This window comes from Cyprinodon tularosa, unplaced genomic scaffold, assembly GCF_016077235.1.
Source record: "Cyprinodon tularosa strain WSP-4 unplaced genomic scaffold, ASM1607723v1 ctg267, whole genome shotgun sequence".
NCBI classification, from domain to species: Eukaryota; Metazoa; Chordata; class Actinopteri; order Cyprinodontiformes; family Cyprinodontidae; genus Cyprinodon; species Cyprinodon tularosa.
In genome coordinates, this window is record NW_024038971.1 from 621,448 (window position 1) to 643,613 (window position 22,166).

The 22,166-nt window shown below is 36.0% G+C and overlaps 3 protein-coding genes across 4 annotated transcripts; 2 read left to right on the forward strand and 1 right to left on the reverse strand.

Annotated features, from left to right (window-relative positions):
* Positions 1–3,288: 3,288 nt before the first annotated feature.
* LOC119786169 lies at positions 3,289–6,590 on the forward strand. Its single transcript, XM_038289329.1, has 6 exons — positions 3,289–3,531; positions 4,360–4,542; positions 4,629–4,880; positions 5,806–5,904; positions 6,119–6,136; positions 6,464–6,590. The coding sequence occupies exons 1-6, from the start codon at positions 3,465–3,467 to the stop codon at positions 6,544–6,546; spliced, it is 702 nt and encodes a 233-aa protein (XP_038145257.1). The 5' UTR covers positions 3,289–3,464; the 3' UTR covers positions 6,547–6,590.
* A 3,258-nt stretch (positions 6,591–9,848) lies between these two features.
* cdc20 (cell division cycle 20 homolog) lies at positions 9,849–15,660 on the forward strand. 2 transcript variants are annotated; one of them, XM_038289227.1, is made up of 11 exons: positions 9,849–10,006; positions 10,365–10,572; positions 10,698–10,834; positions 10,910–11,006; positions 11,104–11,229; positions 11,316–11,512; positions 11,591–11,685; positions 11,759–11,996; positions 12,987–13,112; positions 13,199–13,316; positions 15,216–15,660. In XM_038289227.1, the coding sequence occupies exons 2-11, from the start codon at positions 10,386–10,388 to the stop codon at positions 15,392–15,394; spliced, it is 1,500 nt and encodes a 499-aa protein (XP_038145155.1). In that variant the 5' UTR covers positions 9,849–10,006; positions 10,365–10,385; the 3' UTR covers positions 15,395–15,660. The 2 variants fall into 2 exon arrangements, with proteins under 2 accessions (XP_038145155.1, XP_038145156.1); XM_038289228.1 differs by having other exon boundaries at positions 9,860–10,011.
* Positions 15,661–17,611: 1,951 nt separating this feature from the next.
* Positions 17,612–21,859, reverse strand: elovl1a (ELOVL fatty acid elongase 1a). The gene is made up of 8 exons (XM_038289345.1): positions 21,535–21,859; positions 20,883–20,975; positions 20,427–20,617; positions 20,241–20,321; positions 19,386–19,442; positions 19,183–19,288; positions 18,909–19,048; positions 17,612–18,823 (listed from the first exon to the last, which is right to left on the reverse strand). The coding sequence occupies exons 2-8, from the start codon at positions 20,941–20,943 to the stop codon at positions 18,521–18,523; spliced, it is 939 nt and encodes a 312-aa protein (XP_038145273.1). The 5' UTR covers positions 20,944–20,975; positions 21,535–21,859; the 3' UTR covers positions 17,612–18,520.
* Between the last annotated feature and the right edge of the window lie 307 nt (positions 21,860–22,166).

Genomic DNA, 22,166 nt, shown 5'->3' on the forward strand with positions numbered 1-22,166 from the left:
CAGTCTAAGCCTATAGTAGCATAACTATAGAGATAGCTCAGGATAACCCGAGCCACTCTAACTATAAGCTTTATCAAAAAGAAAAGCATGAAAGTTTATTATGGTGTAAGTGGTCACTAACTAACTAAGCTTACGTCTCGCCACCAGTTACCCATCTTCAGTAATTCTATTACCTGACTAATAAAGATAATCAAATTCACAAGGTTACACACACTACCTTAATATTAATGATATTAATATTTTTATTTATATTATTATTATAATTCTAGGACTGTCTTTTACTCCTTGAACTGGGTCAGATGTTTTGGGTATTCAAAGACGTCTTACAATGGTTTGCGTTTAAACAAATCTGGGAAGCCTAGGTGAATATATTAGAGCTTTGTGAGCCTCCGAAACTGAATTATTCAGTACATTTGAGTTCATTGGAGGTACGCCTTCACAGCTTCTTCTTCTGTGACATCATGGGGAAAAAAACAAAAACAAGCTTAGATCTATGGAAAAGGAACTGCGTACCTTTACAAGTCTGGTTCATCATTGGATACAATTTTCAGATTTCTAAAGATAGCTCATCTATGGAGGTAGGAGAGCCTCAATATTCACAAACTCAAAAATGTGATCCACAAAAGCAAAGGATAAAGATCCACATGTGCATATAATGGTTAAAACAAGCACATAAAATGTACATATTCAAAACACTAGATTCACAATTCACTCTATTTGTGATGTAAACATAATCATATCTGTATCTATAAACTACCAGTGGTCTTTTTTTTTAACAAGCTATGATTATAGCTTACTTGACTCATTTGTTACAGCCAATCACAAGAACATATACCACATGGGTGATAATGTTGCTGTATGGAAAAGTAGGATGTTGCAGAAAGAAAGAGGTGAAGACTGACCGCATGTCAGACCCATACCATATTTGCACGAGATATCCTGCTCCAGCTGCCATTTTCCATGTTCTGTTTTTGTTTGTGTTTTTATTTTAAAATCTACTTTGGTCACTGTTGTTTCAAGTTTATTAAGATAAATGTTTTAGAACATTATATTAAATACAAAACAGTTCCACATTAAAAAAACAATAAAGTAATAAATTAGATAAGGAGAAGAGTGCAGTGGAAACAAAGCTTTTTTCAATCAAAGACAGAAAATCTTGATGAAGTAATGAATGATATTTAGAGGTTTGTGGAAGGCTTTTAAAAGAAATTATTTATTATTCGTCCTCCTCATGTAGGTTCCAGAGCTGACCGCTGGACCACTCTGCACTCTGATCAAACTCTGTTATCCTCCTCCAATAGAGAGTGCGCCAGAGCAAGACAGAGTACACGGACTGTACCCCACTCTGTAGCAAAGAGAGCTGACAGTAGGAGATCATAATAATAATTTAACTTTATTGATCTCACACTGGAGAAATTTACCTCTGCATTTAACCGATCCCCTTGGGGAGCAGTGGGCTGCCATGTGTGGCGCCCAGGGAGCAGTGTGGGGTTAAGGGTCTTCGCAAGGAGCTAGAGTCGCAGTCTGCAGGAGTGGGGCTTGAACTAAAAACCTCCGGCACCCAAACACAATGTTCTAACCATTAGGCCACCGCTCCCCCTCCAGATATAGCAAGGTGCTACTCTTCCATCAATTAGTTGTATATATTCTTGTGATTGGCTAAAATAATGAAGTTAACTAATTTATTGCAAATCATAGCATCAAGTCAAGTCAGATCAGTTAAAAAAAAATAAACACACAGATGGAGTACAAAGAACACTGGTAGTTTATAAATCAGGATATCTTGTCTTGTGAATAAGTCAATTTTATGTGCTTGTTTGAATTATTATGTGCATTAATTGATCTTGTGCTGTTCATGTGTGGATCTTACACGCACATATGGTGATCAGGATTCTATTGGCAAAATACGCAAATGGTGAGTTTAAAAGACCAAAAATAAATCCAAAAAAGGAGGATGAAAAGTCCTCTATGTCTGAAGGATTTAAGAGAAACAAAATTGATGTGAGTGTAAACAACAACAAATACCTGCTCTGATATATCGTGCTATGGAAATAGACAAGGAGCCAATTAAAATGCTTTGCAGGGAGTCAAAAACAAAGGACAGATGACCAACCCACATCTAGCAGCCCTGGTAAACACTGTCACCTATAGCTGCCTGCAGGAGGCATACTTTTTGAAGGACTCAGCAAACCCTGCTGATCACCTGTTTTAACCTCTGTCCCCCGCAGTATGGAGGACCAACTCTGCCATATTTAAAAATAAATACATATATAAATAAATGCTCAATAAATATATAAGCATACAATTAATTGGCAACAAAAATACAATAAACAAATAAATGTAAGTAGAAAATAAAATTAAAAAGTGAGACATAAATGTATATAACTCTTAATTAGCTTCTTTATTTATTTGCCTTTGTAATATTTACGTTATTTATTTTTTTGTCCTTTATATTCTTCATCTTTATTTTTTAATTACTTATATTTTATATTGCCAACAAAAATACATAAATAATGTAAATATTACAAAGGCAAATAAATAAAGAAGCTAATTAAGACTTATATACATTTATGTCTCACTTTATAATTTAATTTCTACTTACATTTATTTGTTTATTGTATTTTTGTTGGCAATTAATTGTATGTTTATATATTTATTGAGCATTTATTTATTTATGTATTTATTTTTAAATATGGCAGAGTTGGTCCTCCATACAGCAGACATTACAGAACCACTAAAAACTATTTCATATGAGGTTAATTTTTTATTTCTTCTTTCTAAGCCAATAACAAAAACTCTGCCGTTTACACATATTGGAAATATCTATTTCTTCCTTATATATATCTAAACTGAACACAAATCCTAAAGAATATTTAAATACCAAAAACATAGCTATCACTTAGAACGCATCCATGTTAGATATTAAGGTAAGCGGTATCAAGAAACCTTTGGTTTCCCTAGTTGGAAGTAAAATCCAGGGGGACTTTAAGTTAGAGAGTTTGGGGAGTGTTGCCCTAGTGGTTAGAGCAGTGCGCTTGTGCTCTGAGAAGATTGTGAGAACCAATGGCATTGTCAATGGCAGCCCACTGCTCCCCAAGGGGGTGGATTAAATGCATTGTGAGATCAATAAAATTCAATTATATTTTTAAGTTATTTTGTGCTGTTCCAAACCAGGTAAACCTGGTATTTACAGCTACACCTGTGAAGAGTTCAGCAGTGCAGGGAGCCAATCAGAGGCTGTCAATCACCATATCCTCCTGCAGAAGAAAATGGGCGTGGAGCGACCAGTCCTGTCAAGCTGCAATCTGCGTCTTTTAAAGGCTGCAGTTGATGTGTTGGGGAAATGCTGTGGGCTCTTCTTAAATGGTCTAAAACAATCTTCCTGAGTGTCTTTAAACTGGGAGAAGTCATTAGGTGTTGACATTTCGCTGAGTTCAAGACTTTAACGGACTGCAGTCGCAGATATGAGCTTGTTTGGATTTGTTTTGGTTGTTCTCACTCATTTATCGAGCGCTATTCCTCTTCACGTAGGTAAGAAACTTTATATCTGTTTCTATTCCGTTATGAGAATAAACAGGAATAGTGTCTTAAAACCTGATCAACTGGAATGGAACAAATTTATACGTTAGTAAACCAGTGAAATCAGGTTGTCGGGGTGTCAAAATATTTGACACGGTGTGTTTGTTTTCATTACTTTAAGTTTAGTTTCAACAGCGCCACATTTGACAAAATCCACCCAATAACAGGGGCAGGTTATTATCAACAACATAGATACAAGGCACATAGATGTTTGGGCGGACTGAAATAAAAAAAATAAAAATAAAAAAAACAAGGAGGAGCTTCGCAACTTTCCAGACTATTAGTCGTATATCATCAGGGATTTTGCTTTTGGTTTTACTTTTGTTTTTCAGCAACAACTTAAACTATAGTAAAATGTGTGTCTTAGATCATAATAAAATATTTAAATTTTATTTTTATTTTTTTGCCAATACTGCTTATAATATAATGTAATATTGGCAACATAAAATAAATTATGTTTTTCAACATGTGCTTTTATTGTAATGCAGGTATCACATTTTCCTCTTTTTGTAGAATAGAAAAGAATCGAATAGAAAATCGCTTTATTGTACCACATTAGAGAAATTCTGGTGCTTACAGTAGCAAAAAGATTATAGAAAAAATGGCCACACTAATGTAGATCTTAGAAAAATGTAGAATAACATAAGTGTAAAGAGTTAAAACAACAAATAAAAAAATAAAACTATCATAAAAATAAATTAAAAATTAGAAAATAAACAAATAAAATAGTGTACTGTTTGAACAATGTAAATTTTCACCATCTTTCTAATGTCCTTCTAGATGCCATCATAGTACAGATCCAGCAATGGGGAGTGGTGGGACACCAGCATGTCACAGAGCAAGTTCTGCTCAATGGAGTCTCTCTCTTAAACCCAAACCAAGAGGTCAAAAGTATTATTAAAAGCATCTTTACCCATGCCCTTCTACCAGCTGGAATTGACAACAATCCAACTACAGCTCTGAGTAAGAGCAGCAGAATTCTTTTTTTATTTATTTTTTTTTGTCCAAACACAGTTTGGTTATCTATATTTGTTACACTCTGCCCTTAGACAATCATACCATTCTTCGGTCTCGGGAATGCATCATAGAGGGGTCGCGGCTCCACTGGGCTGACCGGGTGTTTTACAATGGCAAGGTTTTTCTCACCCTTGAGCACAACGACACCTGGGCAGCCCATGTACCAGAGGCAACAGCTCTAAGACAGCTATGGAACCAGGAGCACTCGCAGATGGAGAGGAGACACCTGCAGGAGGGATGCACAAAGCTGATGAAGGAGCTGAAGCTTTCAGAGGAACAGTCAGGTATCGATATATTTTTCCGGCATTTCATAAAAACCTTAAGAATGCGTTTTTTATTGGTTTCCCATCTAATTAATGTGAAGATAAAAGTTTACCAGGTGATCAAAAAGATGGATCTTCCCATGAGGTTTGGGTAAAATTTTGTGATCTTTTTTTATATTTTGTGAATGTCTTTTTTGGGGGAGTGTTGAATAATCTCTCTGACAGCTAATGTATACAACTTATCAAAGTCTACTATATACACATGGCTACATATTGCTTATAAAAAGCAAACGCATTGCCCCTTTTCTTCTAAATGTCTACATTAAATCCCATGCACTAATTTAGGTCTGTGAGGTTCACCAATATTGTTTATATTGGCTTAATTCCAGCTTGCTGAAATATTTTTTGAGATCTTTTCTATTTTTACATTTTATTTCTGACATATTTCAAAGATAAAACTTTTTAGTATCTGTCTGGATTTTCTTTTAAACAATATGGTTCTGGGCCAAATGTTTTTAGTATCACTAAACTTCCCACAACAGTTCGCCTTTTGATGATGTCACTTCATTTATCAAATTCAATGGTTCTGTTTGATTAAAAGTCAATGTTTTACAACAGTAAGATGACAGAATTACACACAACAACTATAATCTACCACTGAATTTAATACCAAAGAGAAAATTAATAATATAAATCAAATATTTTTTGATTCAAATAGTTGTGGATACTGATGGCTGTGGGAAGGGCAGATCTTCTGCAGTGATTTCTCTTAAACCTGCTCCTAAGAAACCTCTAACAAAAGGCACTATTGTTGTACAACAGTCTGGTGATCCAAATACATTAATGCGTGATATGGTGAACAGATCTTGGAGCAGATAGTCTGTCAATATGTTGTTTACAGTCAAAACATAGATGTGTGAAATGTTGTTTTTCTTCCTTTCTTTAGCTCAAGAAGTTCCTCTGCCCAGATATTTGGTTCCTATTTTGGCTGTGACTGCTTTTTTAATGCTTATTATAATGACCATTCTTCTCTCCAGAAGCCCAGGTAAGCAACAGCTTTTTTTTTTTTTTTTTTTTTACTTTTAAATCGCTAAACGTTGCTTCAGGGAGAAAAATCCTATTGGTGTTCCATATTTTCTGCTTATGCCGACATGCTTTTATCTTAACACCCTGATTTGACATGTCTAGTCAGTATGGCATCCCATAGTAAAAAAAAAAAGTAATATCATGTGCTTTTTCTTTGTTTACAATCTGTTTAGGTCTAAGAAACCCTGGAGGTAAGAACAACAACACTTCTACTGTTTTCTCGAGTTTTTGAAAGCTTCAGCTGAAAGTCTTAGGAAAAGATTGATAAAAAAGTTAAATATTAAATAAACTACATAGCCTTTGGACGAGTATGTTCTACTTGATGATTGTGGGTCTGTCATGTGTTTTTTCTTCTCCATCCAAATTATATATTCGCAATCTGACCTCACTTGTCTTTGCTGATTTTTTGATAATTAACATTAAACTAGTGTGGATAGAATAATGAAAACTGCTTGGAAGGCTCTTCTTTTTGTGTCAATCTCTTGCTCTTTAATGAAGAATTTTTTTTTGTATCATAGGTGTAATTGGCTCCATTATCCATTACCCCAAGGATATGACTGACACTGCTCCTACAAAGAAAGGTTCTTACAGTACACTGTGACTCAAAGGCTTATGAATAAATGGTTGTAGCATATTGTTTGTAAATGTTGTTTCTTTGTTTTGTTTATTTGTATTTTTCTCTATTTTTGTTTGTTTTCTGTATGCTCTGTTTATCGTATAGCATACTTTTAGAAAAAGTAACAGAGGTGCTTGGTAAACTGATCATTTGTGAAATTATTGTCCAAACTAATAAATTTTTTACACCAAAACCTGGTTTGTCCCTGACAACACTCTTAAATCATTAATTAATCACAGCTCTGTCAGTATTTATCAAATAATGGTTTATTGTTGTTACTAAAGTCTGCAGCATTATAAAAATGCTGTAAATCTGATCAAACTCCAAATAACGTTCCTATTAACATATACATCATAATTGATTATAAATTATTGATGGTGGGAATCACCCTATAGTTTAACTGGGAATTATATTTAAACAAAAATACTTCATATTTATTAGGCAAAACTCTTATAACACTGTGGCTGCTTCTTTAGGTTTGAAACAAGGCTAATGATTTGTGCATAGTTGGAAAAAAATCTGTCTTTCAGCAGGAATATTCTATAAAAAGTAGTTTATGAGCAAGAAAAAACTTTCAGAGTTCAAATGAAAAGTTAATAATTTATGCAGGATTTCTTTTGTGAGTGCATTTTAGGTAAATGTAGGTTGACTTGGACAATGGTTGACAATGTAGAGGTGCACAAGGGTGCTGTAAACTTACATGAATTTGAGACCATGTAATAGGTAGAAATAATTAAAACATCTGGGTTTTTCAAGATAATTCATGTATTTAAGAAAAAGTTGGAAAAAAAGCATCACAGGGGCCAGGTGTGTGTGTGTATATATATATGTGTGTATGTATGTGTGTGTGTGTATATGTGTGTGTGTGTATATATGTATATATATGTGTGTATGTGTGTGTGTGTATATATGTGTATATATATGTGTGTATGTGTGTGTGTATATATGTATATATATGTGTGTGTGTATGTGTATATATATATATATATATATATATATATATACACATGTGTATATATAATTTTTTTTAATGAAAAATAGTTTAAACTCCAAAGCCCTCCTTAGGTGATATATTAATATGAATAAAAAGTGTATTTATTCAAACAACTGGATTTAAATGCCAAACCTCACATATAGATTCCTTAGTTATATATTTAAAACTTTTATTACAATGACTTTATGTTTTTGTAGATCTAAAACATCCACCGATCCAGCATCTCAGTCATTATATAATCCCCCAAAAGGAATTTGATTCAGGAATGTTCATTGCATCCTTACAGGAGTTACTAAAAACAAAGCCTATTTAAAATTTGTTCACAGGTGATTCAAAGGCACAGATATATCATACACATCCGATATCTCTGCTACATTTCTTATTATTTACACTGTTTTCCACTCTACTCCTTGAGAACACTAGCAGTATGAAGTTGGTGAGATTTGTGGAATGATATCTGCTGGTTTTTGATCCACTGTGTTTAATCAAGACTAAAGTAAGGACAGCCGTCTACCATATCAATGTGTTTTTTGCAACATGTTTTTTTTTTTTATCTCAATGTTTACTTTTGACCACTGCTGGCACTTTAAGAAATAGAAATGTCATGAGAGCTGTACAAAACGAAATTTCGTTTTGTATACTCTCTGTGTATATCAAACAACAAAGTTTGTCTAAGCCTACCAGGAAATTTTTGTCCTCCTCTTTGCTGACATGCTGATTTTTATTTCAATAGCACTGAAAAGGTAAACAATGCTGTTGAGGAATCTGGGACCATTCATATACAAGTTAAACTGCAAAACTGATCTAGGGAGTTCTTGAGCTATATAATCATAACCAGAAAATGCATCACAATTCTTTGAGACATTTTAACTGAAATAAAGTATAAAGGGTGGACATGATGAACTCATTTGAAAGTGAGGATTTTTTTTTCCACAAAAAAAAAAAAAAAAAAAAAAAAAACAGAAGTAAAGAATTTGGTAATGATCTGTGTCTGTCTTGCAACATTAGGATTAAGATTTAACCCATCCCCTTGAGATCTGGGATCTTGCTCAGGATGCCTTGGTTTCAAACCAGGAACTTGCAATCCGCTGGGTCCCAAAACCCCAGAAAGGCACCGCTGGGTTTTAAATCCAATATCTCCTTTTTGCTCAACAGTGTAACTGTGACATACATTCCTGTGATTTTCTTTTAAAATTATGATTTTTAAAAATTATAACCAAAATAGGAAATTTATGGCAAAAACATCAGAAATGTATTGGGTGTTTAAATGTGATTGTACATTCAATAATTTAAATATTCTAAATATAAACTTTTTTATATAAATTATAAAAATATGTTTTTTGTTGTTTTAACCCTTTATCTAATGTTATTATGTGCAATCATAATCTAATTCTAGAACCATAGCTGTTTGGTAAGACAGCTGTCATTAAAACCTATGCATAAATGTCTGCTTTTGTAAATGAAGATCAATAATGTAAATACATTTGATTAGATTTGTTTGTTCATTGTTAACACTTAGATACATGTGACCTCTGATCATCTGTGAGAATACAATTTATAGAAGTTAAGAATGCAAGACAGAAAATAAAAACTTTGCAATAAGACAAATTTAAGAATTAGAATTACTCAAACTCGATCATTTATGATTTGTGCTCCTAAATTTTTTAATTCATGTTCCTAAATGTCTAAGTCTTACACAGAAATGTGTAACTCATAATTGTAAATCTGTGATTTGTACTCGTAAATGTGTGACTTTTGCTTGTAAATTAGTGATTCATACTCATACATTCTGGAATTTGTGATGTGTACTTGGATTTTTGCAGTTTCTAACTACCTAACTGGTCTGCATAAGATTTCAAAACTGAACATTTCTGATTGACAAACACAACTCTTAAATCTATTTGCATTATTGACTTTCATTTTCAAATTTAGAAATCCATGCGCACTGTTTTTATAGACAGATAGGCTATTTTACTCCGTACTTAATAATAACCAGTAGGTGGCGACATAATTTTAGAGAGGTTCTTTTTTTTTTTGTTTATCCCCCGAGAGATCAACGTCGGAGTATTAAAAAGGTATTTTAGGGACAGATGGAGATAGGGAGGAAATTTTGGTTATTGATAAAGCATTGTTTTTATTTTTACATAACACAAAAATAAAAATAGAATATAGTAGGTGGAACTATAGAGCTACACACTCATGAAAGAAGAAGAAGAAGAAGGTCAACGTCACAGGATATAGAAACCAACCACCAATGAGAATAACGCTTGTGCTTACACTATCGTGGCAACGAAACTAATTTAACGGCAGCGTCTTGAATGAGCCAATCACAGAAGCCCGTCGTGCGATTTAAACCGTGACGCAACAAATTTGAGAAATTCAAATCTGAAGCAGAGACGTGCAGAAGTCGAGTCATTCTTCCAAACAAGTAATCCACGTTTTCAGCTGGAGGTGAGGTTAGAATGTCTGTGTTTTTTATCTGAAGATACAAATAAGTGCGAAGTTGCCTCTCAGCTTTCGATTCGACTTTTTTTTTTTAAGACACGTCTGTTCTACACAAGCTAATTATGTAAAACCCCGTATCGTTTTTTTATTATATTTTTAGATTAATTCTTAAACGTATCAAAACTATCCCTATTACTATTAAGGCGTAACTGTTCAGCTTTTGAAGTTATTTTTAAAGATGAAGCTAATGCAAGTTTAGGAGTTGGAGCTAGCATTAGCACGTAGCCTAGAGGCATATTTCCAAACGAAGATCATCAGCTTCGGCATTAAGTTTGACTATTGTTGGTTTTTGGTTGATGCTCAGGTCTGTTAAAACGTGGATAAGATGGCGCAGTTTGGGTTCGAGAACGACATTCACAGCATCCTGAAGCTCGACATGCCGATCACAAACGCTCCCATGGCGAGGTGGCAGAGAAAGGCGAGCTCATCCAACACCTCTGGCCTCAGCGCTTTGTCCCCTGGAAAATCTGCTAATGTATCACTGAGCTCCAAAACACCCACCAAGACACCAGGTAATCCATATAATCTGACCAAAGCATTTTTGCTGATATGGGATTGAAATACTGTAAAATAATGAAATTAATGAAGTTATGTAGAAATGTTTAAGGGAGATTTGTAACTGGGATGATTTCTACAGGTAAAGGCAAGAAGACTCCCTCAAAGATGGGAGGCGATCGCTTCATACCCATCAGGAATAACAAACAGATGGACGTCGCAAACTTCCTGCTTACAAAAGAAAATGAACCAGATGATGGAAAAACTACTGTCTCATCAGTAAGTGGCTTGAAAAACCAAATTGAAACCCTTCACTTGTTTTGTTTTTTTTAATGCACGCCCCTATGTTTAAAGGAAAGCAAGAAAGCTTGGTCTGTGACACTAAATGGTTACAACATTGAGGATGCAAAGATCCTGCATCTTGGAGGGAAGCCATTGAATGCGCCAGAGGGTAAGAGCTGCACCTGCACTGTCCCTTTTAAGGTTGAAATATTTCACTTCGCTCAGCTTATCTCCTGATCACAACTTTTATTTTGTGTTTTTCTAAGGTTATCAGAACAACTTGAAAGTCCTCTACAGTCAGGTTACGACACCTGCCTCTCTCAAAAAGACCAGATACATCTCTTCGAATCCAGAGAGGATCTTGGATGCGCCTGAACTTCTAAATGATTTTTGTAATCCATACAAAATCTGTTTATTTTTCATTCTTAAAGATTTCCAGAAAAAAATATTTCATACTAACATACCTTCTAACTTTCAGATCTAAATCTTCTTGACTGGAGCAGTCGAAATTTTGTTGCCGTGGCACTTCATAACCATGTGTACCTCTGGAATGCCGCGTCTGGAGATATCCTCCTCCTCATGAAGCTGGAGCGTGATGAAGATTACGTATGCTCTTTGTCTTGGACCAAAGATGGAAGCTACCTGGCTGTTGGCACCAGTGACAGCAAAGTTCAGGTAAATATTTGTACATGTGCTTATAGTCCATATTGGTAAATGTTCCTACTAGCTAAATGTATCCATCTTTCTATTTAGTTGTGGGATGTCGAGAATCAGAAGCGCCTGCGCAGCATGGCTAGCCACACAGCTAGGGTTGGTAGTCTAAGCTGGAATGATCACATTCTTTCCAGGTATGATTGCTCTAATTTATGTGTGGAACTAAACTAGAACATTATTTATATAAGCATTTATTTCCTCCCCCAGTGGTTCCAGATCAGGACACATCCACCACCATGATGTGAGGGTGGCAAACCATCACATCTCCACTCTTGCTGGCCATTCACAGGAAGTTTGTGGCCTCAAATGGTCACCTGATGGGAGATACCTGGCAAGTGGTGGCAATGACAATTTGGTTTGTCTATGGCCCCGTGTTCAGGAGGGAGGTTCTAACGGTGAGGGCCAGTTCATCCGCAGCTGGAGCGAACATCAAGGAGCAGTCAAGGTGAGTCCATACTAGCAGAGCTAGTAGGCATTGAGATTTAGCAAATATCACTGTATGTGTTTTAATGAACTATAAATGTTGTTTTTTTACCAGCCCTTACATAAACTTAGTGGAGTTTTTTTATTGTTAAAATAAAAAATTAAAATCTTGCATAATAGTTCCCATCAGGAGAACTCTAAATGCATATAATTGACCAAACTTGGCTTTAAGTGACCCAAAAGTTGTGCTGGTACAGTTGTATTTTATTCAAGCTGAATTTAATGTGAACAATATGAGAATCGGAATGCCATACACTGTTTTGCAAGCCACGTAATGCATGTCTTGAACATCCTCCTGAGATCTGCGGGAAAAATACTTTAAATTCCTTTATGTGATTTCATAACTATGTAGGCCAAAATGAAAGAAAAATTAAATTAATTTTTTTTTTTACATACATTTTAATTTTGAATTTAGAGCTTGTCCATTTCATTGAAAATTAAGAAATTTGTTTTTCTGATTTTTAGATTTGGCTTTCTACATTTTAACAAAAGGCAAATAATTTTTGATCTTCTGTAAAAAAAAATTTTTAAGGGGCAAAATTCAATTTTTTTTTCTTTTTTTCCCCAGTTCTTCTATTTTATTTTTTTTTTATTGTTTGTATGAAATGACCTTAAATTATATAACTCATACATGCTAAAACTAGTTTTCCAGTCTCTCTTTCTATTTTAATAGGTGCTAATCCATGTAACACCTTACATTTGGTCATTTCTTATCAAGTTTATCATTTATCTTTTAACTTAACTTTCTACTAGCCATTCTAATTAAGGAAAAAATATCACATGACCCATCATTGAAAAGGTCAGGGTGTTCTCTAAAGAGTATATTAATGGATTATGAGTTAATCCTAAATTGTAAAAGATTAGGGTGAGCAAAATGTCTGTTACAATGGACACAAATGAATGTTCTGGGTCTCTATTGTAAATTTATCGCATCTTGCATTTCTTTTGACAGGCTTTGGCCTGGTGTCCGTGGCAGTCAAATGTTCTTGCTTCTGGTGGCGGCACCAGTGACCGTCATATACGCCTCTGGAACGTGAACTCTGGCTCCTGTTTCAGTTCACTTGACACTCAGTCCCAGGTAACCACACTTTCCTCAACCCTTTAAGTTCTGTGTGCTTTTATAATGATTTTTCCTGAGCTTAAAACAAATTGCTTAAATTGCAGATTTCGTCACTTGTGTTCGCACCCAATTACAAAGAATTGGTCTCTGCACATGGATACGCCCATAACAGCATTGTCATTTGGAAGTACCCCTCACTCACAAAGGTTGCAGAGCTTGATGGTAAGAAACGACTTTAATTTATACAGGTGCTGGTCATAAAATTAGAATATCATGAAAAAGTAGATTGATTTCAGTAATTCCATTTAAAAAGTGAAACTTGTATATTATATTCATACATTACATACAAACTCATATATTTCAGATGTTTATTTTGTTTAATTTTGATGATTACAAATGACAACAAATGAAAATCTCAAATTCATCATATCAGAAAATTAGAATATTACTGAAGACCAATAAAAACAAAGGATTTCTAGAAATGTTGGCCAACTGAAAAGTATGAACATGAAAAGTATGAGCATGTACAGCACTCAGTATTTAGTTGGGCCTCCTTTGGCCTGTATTACTGCAGCAATGCGGCGTGGCATGGAGTCGATCAGTCTGTGGCACTGCTCAGGTGTTATGATAGCCCAGGTTGCTCTAATAGTGGCTTTTAGCTCTTCTGAATTGTTGGGTCTGGTGTATTGCATCTTCTTCTTCACAATACCCCATAGATTTTCTATGGGGTTAAGGTCAGGAGAGTTTGCTGGCCAATTAAGAACAGGGATACCATGGTCCTTCAACCAGGTACTGGTAGCTTTGGCACTGTGTGCAGGTGCCAAGTCCTGTTGGAAAATGAAATCTGCATCTCCAAAAAGTTGGTCAGCTGCAGGAAGCATGAAGTGCTCTAAAACTTCCTGGTATGTGGCTGCGTTGACCCTGGACCTCAGAAAACACAATGGACCAACACCAGCAGATGACATGGCACCCCAAACCATCACTGACTGTGGAAACTTTACACTGGACTTCAAGCAACGTGGATGAAGTGCCTCTCTTCTTTTCCTCCAGACTCTGGGACCTTGATTTCCAAAGGAAATGCAAAATTTACTTTCATCAGAGAACATGACTTTGGACCACTCACCAGCAGTCCAGTCCTGTTTCTCTTTAGCCCAGGCAAGACGCTTCTGACGCTGTCTGTGGTTCAAGAGTGGCTTGACACAAGGAATGCGACAGCAGAAACCCATGTCTTTCATACGTCTGTGTGTGGTGGTTCTTGAAGCACTCACTCCAGCTGCAGTCCACTCTTTGTGAATCTCCCCCACATTTTTGAATGGGTTTTGTTTCACAATCCTCTCCAGGGTGCGGTTATCTCTCTTGCTTGTACACTTTTTTCGACCACATCTTTTCCTTCCCTTCGCCTCTCTATTAATGTGCTTGGACACTGAGCTCTGTGAACAGCCAGCCTCTTTAGCGATGACCTTTTGTGTCTTGCCCTCCTTGTGCAAGGTGTCGATGGTCGTCTTTTGGACAACTGTCAAGTCAGCAGTCTTCCCCATGATTGTGTAGCCTATAGAACTAGACTGAAAGACCATTTAAAGGCTTTTGCAGGTGGTTTGAGTTAATTAGCTGATTAGAGTGTGGCACCACGGGCCATCAATTTTGAACCTTTTCACAATATTCTAATTTTCTGATATGATGAATTTGAGATTTTCATTTGTTGTCATTTGTAATCATCAAAATTAAACAAAATAAACATCTGAAATATATGAGTTTGTATGTAATGTATGAATATAATATACAAGTTTCACTTTTTAAATGGAATTACTGAAATCAATCTACTTTTTCATGATATTCTAATTTTATGACCAGCACCTGTATTATCTAGTCTATCTCTGTATGTTTTTATCAAGCCCTACCTTGTGGGGACAGTTTAGGAAATTTGTCAGGGAATATGCTGTAATGTTTGGACCTAACGTACATGAGAAGTTCTTCTTGGGTTGGATTTATTATGCAAGAAGAGCTATGCTCGATCTTTGACAGTTGGTACGAGTTTATTGCATGGATCATTACAAATTAATAAATGTCAAATGACTGTGGAGAAAATGCACTCAAAGACGTTAATTTTATTTTTTTATTTAGGTCATGAGGGCAGAGTTCTCAATCTTGTTTTAAGCCCAGACTGTTCAACCATGGCAACGGTTGCTGCAGATGAAACCATTCGAATCTGGAAGGCCTTTGAGATGGATCCTGCAAAGAAGAAGGCTAAGGAGAGGATGGCCAAACCAGCCACCAGCGTCATTAATCAGTCAATCAGATAGTTTCCTAAAGCGTTGACATTATTTATCATATGTTATCTAAGCAAATGTTTTTAAAATGCAATAAAACTTACAATCCAGTTCTTTTGACTGTTGGAAATGTTATGTGTTTTAATTTTTTTTAGTCTGTTAAGAGAACTGGTAGAGGTGTGCTTTTTTTCTTTTTCATTTTAACTAATATTTGAGAAATGTATAGCTTGCACTGGTTTTATCACCATGTTCCCTCTACTATTGGTATCAGGATTTTAATAAATTGCATTTATGACATGCACCTGATGTGGTTCTGTTCATATTTTTCAAGATCAGTTGTGGCTGTGGTTAGGAGTTTCATTTCATTTTAGGTCCTATAGTTGAAAATATAGCGGAGTATCCATGTTCATCTTATCAAGTGAGCACAAGAAAGGTTGAAGGGGGAAATGTGTTTGACTGTTTTGGGTCAGCTCCTTTTTGAAGTGTCCTTTTATGACAGGCATCCCCAACCTCGGTCCTCGAGGCCCGCTGTCCTGCAGGTTTTATAGGTTTCCCTGCTCTAAAACATCAGATTTTAATGACTGCAGTAGACCAAAAGTTTTTTTTAATCAGCTTTCAATTAAAATCAGCTGTGCTGGAGCAAGGATACCTCTAAAACCTGCAGGACAGCGGGCCTCAAGGACCGAGGTTTGGGATGCCTGCTTTATGACACTTGCTCAACCAGAAAGCTTTCATGGGGATGATTATTTAATCTGCCACTAGATGGCTCAGTGAATCCGTGCAACAGAACGTTCCAAAGTGGAGGCATAATGAACCTAAAGGTTTAAATGGTGATCATGGCAACTTATTTGAATGCCATTTCACTTTGGGGGTGGGATTTTGGTTACAATGTCACTTTGGACATAGACATGCAATAATCTATGCATATGGGAAAATTCTTTAAATGGAGGTTTTATAATTTTGTTGCCTTAAATTATTTTTGGATGTGCAAATCAAGTTATGAGGGCTTTTCAAAGCTATAACTAGAATTGTCTTTTCTTGTACTTTTGTAAGGTGGAATAACCATCTGCCCCTTTAAGAACAGGGTTGGACTAGTCTTTTGTCTCTATCTGTAGGTAGATAACTTAAAGTTGCTTTAAAGACTTTAGGACCATAATTCACTACCCAATGTTTAGACATTTTTTCTGATCTGCTCATGATTAGGAGTTTGCATCCCTATTGTAGACTGTCAACTTGTAAAGGTGCAACAATCAAAGCAGTTTGCAGAAACTCAAAGTGGAATGAGGATTTCAAGATGGATTAGTGCAGGTTACGTATTTATTTTCAAATGTTATGCTGTATTACATGAACGTATTTACAGATGTTTGTTTAGATAAGCTGATTCCAAAAATATCCTATCACTAACAGGCCCAGAAACAAGCTTTCAGGTTTAAGTCTAGAATGTGGTACCATTGGAATTTCTTTTTTTTTTTTGGTGTGTAAATTCAGGACTTGAATTTTTTCTTTATGTTCCTATTTGTGTCTCTTAAGTAAAAATGCACAAACATGGTTGTGGCAACTATTTCAGTATCCTGTGTGCTTTCTCTGCTGGCACAATGTGAACAAGTGTGGCATTGACACCTACGGAAACTTAAAAGGTGAATATTTCAGACTTTAACCTTGAAATTTTGAAGTTGAATTTTCCGGTTCTTAAAATTCTGCCTAATCGAAAATATATTACATTTTTTTTTTTTCTAATACTTGTCCTAAGTGTGCTATCACATTGTATTGCTATCAAAGGTTTTACAAGTTTCCAACAAGCAGATATTTAAATTGCATCGTTAAAAAAAAGTATTTTATTAAATCTTTTAGTTGCAAAGATGCTGCAGATTTGTTGTGGAGATTGCAACTTATTAATCTTTCATTTGGCATTAGTCCGTGACTTGCAGCTCTAAACCGGGAGAAAAGCATGATTATGATCCAGGGACTGCTATGAAGTTTCTGAAAATTGTGCAAAGTGGGATTCTATCTACAAAATGTCCTACTGAATGTTTTAAGCCCGAGGATCCCGTAACACTGACTTCACTAGAAGAGATCATTATCCCCATTTCCATCTACAACATCCAACCCTGAAAAATATTAGATTGGAGTTCTTTTGGGGATTAAATATTTTCAATTTAAAATTATTTTGACCCTCATCTGTTCTATTGCACAACGCATATGCATCCTGGATTTATTATGCATAAAATTTTAGTCATGAATAAAAACACATTTTTTTCACCCCACTTCAGTGAATATTTTTATTTCCATACAAGTTAATAGGTTATATGTAGAACTTTGTATTTTTATGACAGTAACAGCTGCACTGAAAAAACAAAACACAAACATTGATAGATTTATTTTCACAGCCGTTTGCACAAATCATTAAAGCTTTAAAACAAAAAAAACTTCATTGATGTCATGCCCTGTGTACTGAGAGATCGATCAATACAGAGTCTTGAAAGAATGTATGGAAGGACATGTATAACAGTGTATGTGTCACCGTCACAAAAAGGCAAAATTAAATGCATCAATACTGTAATATACAGTATAATAATTCTATAGTTCTTCATAAAAAATTAGATGTGGCATGTTGCTCACTCAGTGCACATAATCACTGCTTTCTAAATGAAACAGACCTTTATATTTGATTTATTTCAAAAGATAAATAAAAAAGAAAAAAAACCTTAATATTTGACATTTACAATGAAAAACACTTATGCATGAAGTTCATAGTAATATTTACACATACTTGTGTTTAGTGGAAACATTGCCATACTCCCAAGCAACAAAAGGGCCTCGTTAAGCCGAACAGTGCTGCAGGTCAAGCCTGAGTTAAAGAATACTATCAGTGACAAAATGAGCACCAATTTTCCATTCAGTGTTCATCACAGTAAACACCTTCTGCAACAACATACAGGGTGTTGCATTCAGAGATCAATGGCATAAAACAGGTTTGCCAATCATATCCCGCAGGGGTGATAATTCAATAAAATATAAGATTATATACAAATTCTCTAGTTTAGAGGTAGCATATTAAATTACTGCACTCAAATATGCTACTAGATATAGATGTGTGGCACATTTGAGGTGGTGATATCTACTAACCGCTCATGTCTCCTTTCCCCCACCCAGAGTCAGTTAAATTTCCTTCACTTTCCCCATGACTATGTTACCATTTTCATATGGGTGAGCATGACCGTTTGCATGGTGTTTGCCATTCATTGCAATGTGTCCGTTGGTGGAGCCGTTCTGGTTTGGCTTATAGTCTGCAACAGGAAGTCGGTTGCCCTTAATGTAAGCCTGCACCCAGAAGTTGGAGAAGAGGAGGAAGAAGAAGATGCCGTACATCCAGATCAGATGGATCCAGAGTGGCATCTGGTAGTCGCACTTCTCCATGAAATAATACTGGCTGATGTGAACGGAGATCAGAACAAACTGGGTCTGGAAAATAAAATGGAAACGAACATCAACGTTGGCTCACCCTTTAGTTTCTTACGTGACAAATCTATTTTTAGCTGAAACATACCAGCTGGATGGCTGTCATGTGCTTCTTCCACCACAGATACTTCTGGAAGCGAGGCCCTGCAGCAGAGAGTCCGTAGTAGGTGTACATGATGACATGGACCCCTGCGTTCACCATAGCATGGAAGGATCCCATTCCTCCAGCTTTAAAGGAAACAAAAGCAAGGATGGGTTTAATAGAAGGGAAACCCCTTCTTGTTATCCAAAATTAACTTGCAATGGGTTAACCTAATGTTGCCCCAAGTGTGTAGTGCATGTTTTGGTTCCTTAACACTCACCAGGAGTCAGTGCAACACCCCACCACCATGACCAGGGCATGAATGAGTGATGGAAGACATGCAGAAAAGTGATCTGGCTTTGCTTCTTTCTCAGCACAAAGAATACCTTGGAAAACAAAAGGAAATTTACTTTTTTTTTTTTTTACACTCGTAAATATTTACTCCATGAATGTCGAAGAAAAAAGGTGTTAAAATGTCCTTACGGTGTCGAGGAGCTCGATGAATTTTGAAAAGTAAAACAACCAAGCTGCTCGGATCATCTGCAGGAAAGAAGATGTTTGTCTGGTCAAATATCAGAACTGTTGCTAATCAGAAATATCATTAGCCCTCTGTATACCATTAGGGAGTTTGCCCAACACAGAAGCCCTTTAATTTTACACAACTGCTAATTTATGGTTAATTTTGTATAAACTGTTCACTTAATAAATGGAAATGAAACAAAAACATATGTCTATACTTTTTGGAGTATTCAACCATAATGACGCATATGGTTGCTATTGTGGACTTTCAGAGTTCAGGTGTTATTTTATTTTTTAAACAAACATTCACCCGTTTTCCCATATTCAATTATATTTCCACACTAACGCTTTAACTAACTAGTTTTACTTTGGAAACAGTTTGAAAAATCTAATTATACTTCTTATTCAACTGGGCTGCAGTTTAAACCAATGTTTAGTTTCTGCAGATACAGTTTATTTGGATTTGCATAGAACAATTAGTCCTGAATTACAGTGCTTCTCCTCATCTTTATACGTTTTCTAAATGTTGAATCTTTATTAACCTGTTTTTATTCCTCTGCCAAACCCCAACAAAGAGTAGAAATAAAGGTTGAACTCAAAGTTTTTTTTTAAACAACCTGAAATCTTTTAATTTGGATTTTCAAATATATGTATTACATAAATTCTTCTAAAATCCAGTGCTTAAGATTTTGAAGCCTCTTAATTTTAAATATAGATATACAATTAGCACAAAAACATTTTCCTTGGATACTTTTGCACACTATATTCTAGTCAGCCAAAGTTTAGAGCCAAAGCTACTATGCCGATTTGCTGACTTACCCTGAGAGCTTGTGGGCTGGTGCTGAGATCAATAAGGTCACATTTCCATGTGAAGGTGGTGGCCCATCCAGACATCATGAACTGAATTTGTAAAAAAACAAATAAAAACAAATTAGCCATCATTACATGCTGATGCCTTTTATTTGACTGAACACATAATTTTTCTGTCTTTTATATTGTTTTTACCTCATACACTATGTAGGCATTCAGCAAAACCATGCTGAGGTTGTAGATGATCATTGGTCTGTTGAGGGTGAAAGGCTTGCGGTTGGCCATCATGCGTGGGCCGACGTACACAGAGAAGATGACATAAGTCAGGAGGATGCCGGTCATCTGCACAGGACTCTGCATCAGAGGGTAATCCTTCACTCTGCCATCTGGAAAAATGCACACACACCCTTGTCATTTTCTCACCTCAATGCTTACCGAAACATAAAGGTAGGCTTATGAAAATCTGTCAGTTAAAAATAATAAAAACTTAATTTCAATAAAGAGCAGACTTTGTCTGTAAAAGGAGCTCTATAAATACATTTTACCTACTTGACATTTCAGTATTTTCAAATGTAAAAACTTTTAACTTGAATTAAATATAGTGAGAGACAAAAATAATCCTTTAAAGTAAAGCATTTAACACACTCTTACCAGTTCTGGATATTATGTAACCGTGGAGTTTGGTCACACTTGTAAAAGCTTCCCGCAGCATAGTGACGGTTTGTTTTTCTTTCAGCCAAATTCCTGAAACGCAAAAAAGTAAAGAAGTTTGAAAATTTGATTGAAAGTGGACCTGATAGTGAGAAAGGATGGAATATGCTCTGTACTCTGTGCGCCTGCTTCCCTATTGACTGAACAAACAGAAGGCAGCTGCTAATGCTCAATAAATGTCCCTGTGTGACCCTGACTTCTCTGCCTCCAAGACTAATATGCATGCAGAATGTGCAAATGCAGGTTCTGATGCAGTCAAAGCGCTTTCTTTAAGGTAGTGGCAGTTTGGGGACGGATTAAAAAACATGACGCAGCCATAACAATGAAATAGTCATAGCTGACAGAGCAGGTCCAACAGGTGAGGCAAACGTCTCACCCCATGTGGCTTTCAATGAACTGAGGCATGAGGAGTAAACTTGAGTTTCTTAATAATAGATCAAGCTTAGAGAAAGTGTTTAAAACAGCAGCAAAAACGAGTGAATTGAAATGAAGGTAAGATCAGGTTCTATTATCTAAAATAATAATTTGAGCTTGAAAAAAAAAACAGATGTGAGGAGGATACACAAGTTCAGCTTTTCTGTTTGTAGCTCACCTAAAAAACAGGTCTTCAGGACTCCTGTGAGGAAGACGGCAGCTCTGCAGCCAGAGCAGACAGCACTCAGTCCAGAGGATCCAGCAGATCAGCGGTGAGAGGGATCAGGTGAAGGCAACAGGTACACTCAGGTAGCTAACTTGTGAGTGGCAGCCTCCAGCTTCCTTCAATTGTGAAGTTGTATCATGAAGAATAAAGAAAAAAAAAATCCAACAGTAGATTAAGTGCTGGTCTGTAAAGAGTAGAAAGTCTCGTGAGGAGGCAACCAGAAGGGAGTGAGTAGAAGTGGCTGATCAGCTGGGATGATTGTGGTTGCTGGGCTCAAGCAGCTCAATTTAAAGTCCTTGGCCTCTGCTACAACCCTCCAAGTTTCAGAACCACACCCTGTTTCAGTGTCATGCTCCACCCTCATGTCCTGACTGAGCCTTGCTGTGATTGGGCTTCTTCATGAATGGTTATGAAGGGGACGGGGTCACAAAGGCTGCAGGCCTTGGATTGAGAAACAAATGTGTACCTGCAGATTCTCACTTATACAATAAATAATCAGATGATAATTTGAAGAGCTGTCTCTGGAAGGAGAAACTAAATGCACTGAGATATAAAGAAGACACAGTAACCATCAAAGTAGCTCT

Excerpts from the sequence above, each read along its gene's own strand:
- LOC119786169 (XM_038289329.1), top strand. The coding sequence starts at position 3,465 with ATGAGCTTGTTTGGATTTGTTTTGGTTGTTCTCACTCATTTATCGAGC. Across the intron at positions 3,532-4,359 it reads CGCTATTCCTCTTCACGTAG|ATGCCATCATAGTACAGATC; the intron begins GTAAGAAACTTT and ends ATGTCCTTCTAG. Across the intron at positions 4,543-4,628 it reads CAATCCAACTACAGCTCTGA|ACAATCATACCATTCTTCGG; the intron begins GTAAGAGCAGCA and ends CTCTGCCCTTAG.
- cdc20 (XM_038289227.1), top strand. The coding sequence starts at position 10,386 with ATGGCGCAGTTTGGGTTCGAGAACGACATTCACAGCATCCTGAAGCTC. Across the intron at positions 11,230-11,315 it reads TGAACTTCTAAATGATTTTT|ATCTAAATCTTCTTGACTGG; the intron begins GTAATCCATACA and ends TCTAACTTTCAG. Across the intron at positions 11,513-11,590 it reads CCAGTGACAGCAAAGTTCAG|TTGTGGGATGTCGAGAATCA; the intron begins GTAAATATTTGT and ends CTTTCTATTTAG.
- elovl1a (XM_038289345.1), bottom strand. The coding sequence starts at position 20,943 with ATGCTGCGGGAAGCTTTTACAAGTGTGACCAAACTCCACGGTTACATA. Across the intron at positions 20,618-20,882 it reads TTACATAATATCCAGAACTG|ATGGCAGAGTGAAGGATTAC; the intron begins GTAAGAGTGTGT and ends GCATTTTTCCAG. Across the intron at positions 20,322-20,426 it reads ATGCCTACATAGTGTATGAG|TTCATGATGTCTGGATGGGC; the intron begins GTAAAAACAATA and ends TTACAAATTCAG.